General features: G+C 31.0%; 1 protein-coding gene across 1 annotated transcript in view; it reads left to right on the top strand.

Moving 5' to 3' along the window:
• LOC108774327 (uncharacterized) overlaps positions 1-7,627 on the top strand; it is a 20,255-nt gene that overhangs the window by 7,688 nt on the left and 4,940 nt on the right. The window contains exons 2-3 of the mRNA XM_018540403.1: positions 3,653-3,836; positions 4,531-4,707. Of these exons, the coding sequence (XP_018395905.1) occupies positions 3,653-3,836; positions 4,531-4,707 (361 nt within the window). The remainder of the gene's footprint in view (positions 1-3,652; positions 3,837-4,530; positions 4,708-7,627) is intronic.

Here is a 7,627-nt window from a genome sequence, read left to right as displayed (position 1 = left end):
CATTTAATTAATACAGTTGTTTAGTTAAATGAATATATTTTAAAGTTATCGCTCGTGACTTATGAGTATACCGGTCGGCGACGTTATCGCGGATGTTACTTGACTCGGTTTTCGCGACGCGCGTAACGTATCGTTACGTTTAGATTTCAAGACAAGACTCTGCGCTCGGCATTTAGGCGGTCGCTTATATTGAGTTTGATGATGTCGCTTTTGGTCTTTGATCGGACCATATATGGTAATATTCGTCGCGCTAGAGGCGCGATCGCGTGATTAAAGAATGTGCAATCTTGCACTTCCGCTGTTGGTTGCCATGCCGAGTGCATTTAGGTATTTCGCGCGCTATGATCTTAGATCGACGCTTTGTCGCGCGCGGTTTAAAGAATGTGCAGACTTGCATTTCCGCTGCCGGTTGCTATGCCGGTTGAAATGAAATAATTAATAAAATAAGTGATAGCCATTCGGGCTATAACAGTAATAATTGAGAACTTCTATAACTACCTTTATTCAATAAATATCATTCATTTAAAGCAAAGAGAAATTCTCTTATTTTCATATACATTGCTCTTTCCAATAAATCGATAAGAAGTATGCAATAATCGTTTCTCATTACTCGTGTCTTTAATTGAGGTATTGGAATATATCGTTTTATTTTATTGTAGAAGAAATGAATGAGCGTAAACCTTTTTTACAATTGTCTGAGAGACAGAAACGTAGACGACTCGCAGCCATAGCACATGCTGATAATGCCGCTTGTTTTTCTGAAGCTGATGTAATAAATCATGACATTGATGAAAGCCGCAGTATCGAAGACGAGTTAGTCGCGGAAGAATCTGAGAATGAGAGTATTAGAGAAACATTTGAAAGTTGTTCTTCACAAGAAAGTTGTTCTTCACAAGAAAGAATGGACGAAATAGAAGCTGACGATATTAATATTGATATAGAGGATAATGTTATTGATATTGTTGAGAAAGAAAATTTTACTGAAAAACTGTGCAAGTGGGCACTTTTATTTGGAATAAGCCATACGGCTTTATCAGCTTTGCTAATAATATTAAGAATTTATTTACCTATGGAACAATTACCGACGAATGCACGCACTTTACTGTGCACTCCTCGAAAGACTTTAATACGAAAGGTTACACCAGGAAATTATTTTCATTATGGTTTATTAAAAGGCATTATAGATGAATTGAGAAGCCATGTGGATCATTCGGAAATTCTCGATAAAATTTATATAGACATTGGAATTGATGGATTACCTATAGCGAAAAGTTCAAGAAGCCAGTTATGGCCTATTCTTGGGAAAATCAGTAATACTGTTAGTAAATGGAATCCATTTATTATAGGTAATTTATTTTTTTTTTTAAATGCATCGGAGGATAGAGCGAAAATCACAAAAAGGTTTTCGATTGTTTAGCAATAGTGCAAATAGTTTTTGTTGTTTCTTATTACAAATCCCAATAATTTAAGGAAAGCATTTTTCCGTGAAATAATATTTTCCGATGCTCCAACACTAAAATTATTCCTCTTAGTATATGATTTGCGCTTGAAATGAGTTCCCATTGAATCTAAAAAGATAATTTGTAGTTTACGAATGTGGAAACTTCTTCGACAAAAATGTGACGGCAAAAAGTACTTTAAAATTTGTCATGATAAATAGGAAAGAAAAGTTTAATAGTATTGCCTCAAAAATAATCGTATTCTTCGGACTTTCATTAATTTACACATTTAATATAAAAACAGTAATTTCGAAAATTTTATTTTATTTTTTGTTAATATGTTTGAGAATTATAAATTCTTGAAGGTTTGTTAATATCAATACTTTATTCGTTAATATCATTTCTTATTAACAATTAACTTACTCTTGTGTTATAAAATTTTGAATATTATTTGAAAGCATATATAGATCTCTCCTAAAGTATTTATAACATATTTCATAATAATTTATTAAGTATATGCGTATATAAAATATAAAGCTTATGATAGATAATTTTTCCACATTCTCTCGTTAATCAATTGGAGATCTTTCTCGTTTTTTTTGCTTTAATATACTATCTATTGAAATAAATGCGGTATGCATGCATAATTCTTACAGGTGTTTATCACGGGAATGCAAAACCTTCTTCAGTTAGCGAATATTTGAAGAATTTCATTACTGAAAGTAAAAAACTGATAGAAGAAGGATTTCAATATGTAGAAAAACATTCCAAGGTTGTAATAAATGCTGTTATATGCGATACTCCAGCTCGATCGTATGTAAAATGTGTGAAAAGTCATAATGCACATTTTGGGTGTGGGTTATGCATCCAAGAAAGCGAATATTTACATAATCGAGTTCTTTTTACGGATCTAGACAGTTCGGAACGAACTGATGACAATTTCCACCGGAGATCCTACGAAGAACATCATATTGGAAACTCTCCATTTGAATTGATTAATTTGAAAATGGTGACGCAATTTCCATTAGACTACATGCATTTATGTTGTTTAGGGGTAATGAAAAAATTGCTCGTATTGTGGTTGCGTGGAAGACGAGATTGCAGACTAACAGCTGCGAAAATCAAACAATTATCAGACTTTTTAATAATTTTGTCAACATGGATACCAAAAGAATTTCAAAGAAAATGCAGAAATTTGGGAGAGTTAGATCGCTGGAAAGCAACGGAATTCCGACTGTTTTTGTTGTATATTGGACCAGTAGCATTAAGAACAATTTTACCATTGGATTATTATATTCATTTTAACGTGTTTAATTGCGCTATGAGAATTCTGTGCCATCCTGCAAACTGTATTTGCAATAATCAATACGCGCAAGATCTCTTAAAATATTTTGTTTATGAATTTAAAACGCTTTACGGGGAAAAGAATTTGACCTACAATGTTCACAATTTAATTCACCTTTCTAATGATGTTCTGATATATGGTTCTCTAGATAAATTTAGTGCATTTCCGTTTGAAAATTTTATGCAAAAACTAAAAAAACTTATAAGAAAATCTCAAGCTCCATTGCAACAAATTCATTGTAGAATTTCCGAGAATAAAGAGATTGTATATCTATCCCAAGAGAATAATATTCACTTTCCGTATATGGCAAATCCACTTCCTGAACAAGAATTGCAATTCTTTTGTACGAGACCACATTCTAAGTTATTATTGTCGAACTGCACTTTCAATCTTTGTAACAGCGATAATTGTGGTTTCTTAGAAGATGGAAGTATTATAGTCATGCAACATTTTGCATACAAAAATAATGAACCTGTTGTCATAGGTCAATATTTCCGTCATAAGGTTTCACTGGCACTTTACTCATGTGAATCTGCAAATTTAAACATTTATCTTGTGAAGGACCTTTCAGAGGTGCGCATGTGGCCCATTAAATATATCAAAGACAAGGGATTTCGCATTCCTGTTGACGACGAATTCGTCGTAATGCCTTTACTTCATTGCAATCATGACCAATAATATGAAGTATGCTTTAATACATATTATAAATTGAATCATAAATTTATAATTCACTGTCACAGTTGGAACACTTTATGGAAGACACAGTGTTACACTGTGCCATTTGTGTACGTTGAAAACGCTCATAAACTTGCCTGATCATGTGTGTATATGGCACGTTTTAATTATCACATAACTATCTATATTTTAGATGTACGTAGTACTTTTTTTTGACGACTCTACCGCTGCTGTGCCGACTTCATGGGTACAGAAAGAAAAACAACTGTGTTGGTGGCCACCAAAACATATCAATTTATCAAAAGCAATTGCTAAATGTACACCATACCAAAACAACTGGGCTTCACATTCTTTTCACAAATTATGGGGACCATATGGTAAATAGATTTCAATATATTGTTAGAAAAAGTTATTTCTTCAACAGTTTCCACTTCCGAGTAAACATGGAAAAGGTCACGATAGATATAATGTGATTCGATACATCGATGAATAGTTTTCATGGAATTAGGTCTGATGTGATCATTGAAAAATGATATAATGAGAAATGTAGAACATTCGATATTGAAAGATAAGAGTTTTAATTTCAATTGAAGTCAACGTGCCTGTTAACCATTATTTTTTTCTATTTATGTTCGATTGTCATTTTTCAATAATTTATTAGGGTTTTTACAATAGTGAAAAAGTATCAGAGTAAAATCTGGATTTTTACAACCATTTGGATTGAAATTCATTAATGCACATCGCGCATTATTAGAAATATAAATAATATAGTTAGATGTATATTATGTAACTCGAAAAACTTTAATTGCCAATGATATCTGTGGTCAACAAAATATAGTAACTACACTCTTCACTGAGAAATTTAATGTTTGATTTCATCAATAAAAGTCGAGAAGCTGTATTTTTATCGATCAATTTATTAATCTATTAAACAATTTATAAAAGGCAACAATTTATAAAATAAATCGATTATTCGTTAAAGATAAAAATTGATATAATTATGTGTAATAAACGTATATTTTTCGTATATTTACCGTTGTTAATATTTTATACTTTTGTTATATAATGTAGAAACATATGCTATTGCGAAACAAGCGGAGAGAGATTCCATAGAGTGGTCGACAGCAAATGAAAGCATTATTAGTACACCACAACACCTAGGAAAAAGGGTAATCACAAAGTCTCGCAAAGTTCTTTCAAATGAAAGTAACAACGAAGAAAGTAGCGATAAAGAAAATAGTGACTCAGGTATTCTATATATATAAAATTTCATAACATATTTAATTCTCAATTTATAACTACAAATAAGCCATAATTGCTATAATATTTCTTTTGTCTTATTCAAGTAAATATTTTTTAAATCAAACTTTTTTCTGAGTACACATATATCTGTATGTTTACAACATCAATCAAATTGTTATATACAGAAAAATTTATTATAATTTTTTTATTGTATAATATTAATATAATTGGTAATTATGTAATTAGTTAATAAAGTGAACTTATTTTTTAAATTAACTATGAAATATTTATATTTTTCAGATAAGCGCAAAAAAAAACTGAAAACTCTACCTCCGTCAGACTATGATAATACAAACAAGAAAACATCTGAACAATTAGGTAAAATATTAATTTATTCTCCACTTTGCCTTCATGTAAAACTTTTTACGTGCATATATATGTTGCATTATAAGTCATAACAAAATAAAATTATAAACAAATACAAGTAGTTGTATTAGAAGGGTATTAAACCATAATGCTGGTGTAAGTAGTAAAATTATTACAATTTAATAAATGATAATTTTAGACGTTTCAACCGATCGTTAAGTTATATGCAATTGTTCACATATTTTATTGTAAATTAACTGCTACATAGCGTTAAATTTGTATACTGAAGATGGCTTATATATAATTAAGGCCGAAACGTCTAAAATTATCGTTTATTAAATTGTAATAATTTCGCTACTTATATCAGGATTATGATTCAATGCCCTCCCAATAATATTTGTTCATAACAAAATGTTTTCAATCATTGTTTTAATATTACTCTATTATACATTTATTATTGTACACAATATAAATAAATCTAGGACCGCGACATGAGTATATCATAAATTTAGAAAGAATGGCCAACGACGGTCAAGGCTAGATCTTAGTGTCGAAATAATATTCCTATTTGTGATTTTATTAACTGTTGAATGTGGTTATCTTGTACAATGTTTATATCATTTTTATATCATTTCAATTGACTTATCTTCTAAATTTTGTTTATTCCCATGGAAATCCATCCCAGACAGCACACAATATTTATAAATTATTTACAAAATATTTATTAATATTTGTAAGATTTATTTTTAATATTTTATAAATATTTTATGATCTTAGATTGCACAAATTATAAATATTTATTGTAAATGTTATACTTGTAGTAAATGCTATGAACATACTTAATGAGACATTATAATCCAAGTAAAAAATACTTATTAGAAATTGTTCGATGTGTTGTATGAATCGCTGTTTCGATCTCGACTGAGATCTCGAATGACGGAATGGATTGGTGGACTGGAAGGTTGAGACCACTGAGCACTCCTCTTTTAACTTGTTGTATGCAAGCTTTATTCACAAGTAAACGAAGTGTTGTTCGCGTGGCACGGCGAGACAGACGATTAACTGCTGTTAATACGCTGAGACTCATACACGACGGTAGCCGTGATGAGACGTACAAAAGTAACGAGTCGCGGTAGCGAACCCGTAGAAAGAAAGCTACTGCTTTCTGCGAGGAATTTGAGAACACGACTTGACACGGCAAGTACTGATTTGTGTTAATTGAGAGCACGACTTGACACGGCAAGTACTGATTTGTGTCTGAGGGGAGAATCGCGCTGCGCGATTAGCGCGACGAATCGGCAGGACGACAGCGACATCGGTATCCAAATATGCGGCTAAATTGTAGTAATGATATTCGCAAGACGGCGCGGTGAGTGCGACGAAAGATTCACGGACAGAATCGATGGATGGCGCAATCGATCCTTTATTCGGCTTTTGTAGCGCGAAACTTATCCTATTCCGGAACAGAAATATTTATTTATATTTATCATAAAAATGCTACATTAAATTTTTAAAAGACCGTTAATGTAACAACATAACTATTAATACGAATCGAAGCCTATAACAGTCTAAGCTGGATCTTAGTTGCTTTATATATATATATACAGGGTGGGGCAATAACTCTGTCCACCTTGAATATCTCCGCTATTTTTAGAGATATGAAAATATTGTTATTACAAAAGTTGTAGGGCATCAAGAGAACTATAACATGTGCTAGTCATAATTGTTTTAGGTGGAGGCGCTTCGGAGATTTCAAGGTCAACTTTATGTTTTTAAATAGAATTATATGAATTTTTTTTACTATATGATTTCTCTAATTATTCTGTACATAAAAGTATTAAGGTAGAGATATAAAAAAACCAATAGTTTACGAGATATTTTACATATTCTTTTGGTGCATATTGACATAAAATGTTTAATAACTCGTGAACTATTGACTTTTTGATAATCGTACCTTAATGCTTTTGTGAACAGTATAATGAGATAAATCAAATGGTGTAAAGAAAACACATAGTTGCTTTAAAAAAAATATGTATACAAAATGGATAATTTTTTAAATACGCAACTATGTGTTTTCTTTACACCATTTGATTTATCTCATTATTCTGTTCACAAAAGTATTAAGGTACGATAATAAAAAAGTCAACAGTTTACGAGTTATTTAACATTTTGTGTCAATATGCATCAAAAGAATATGTAAAATATCTCGTAAACTATTGGTTATTTTCTTATATCTCTACCTTAACACTTTTATGTACAAAATAATTAGAGGAATCATATAGTGAAAAAAATTCATATAATTCCATTTAAAAAAATGAAGTTGACCTTGAAATCTTCGAAGCGCCTCCACCTAAAAAAATTATGACTAGCACATGTTATAGTTCTCTTGATGCCCTACAACTTTTGTAATAACAATATTTTCATATCTCTAAAAATAGCGGAGATATTCAAGGTGGACAGAGTTATTGCCCCACCCTGTATATATTGTCGCAGTTTAGGAAGACATATATCAGTATATAAATTTACGCGAAATATATGTATATATATATATATATATATA

The sequence above is a fragment of the Cyphomyrmex costatus genome, unplaced genomic scaffold, assembly GCF_001594065.2.
Source record: "Cyphomyrmex costatus isolate MS0001 unplaced genomic scaffold, Ccosl1.0 scaffold243, whole genome shotgun sequence".
NCBI lineage: Eukaryota > Metazoa > Arthropoda > Insecta > Hymenoptera > Formicidae > Cyphomyrmex > Cyphomyrmex costatus.
This window is presented reverse-complemented; position numbering and strand designations above follow the sequence as displayed.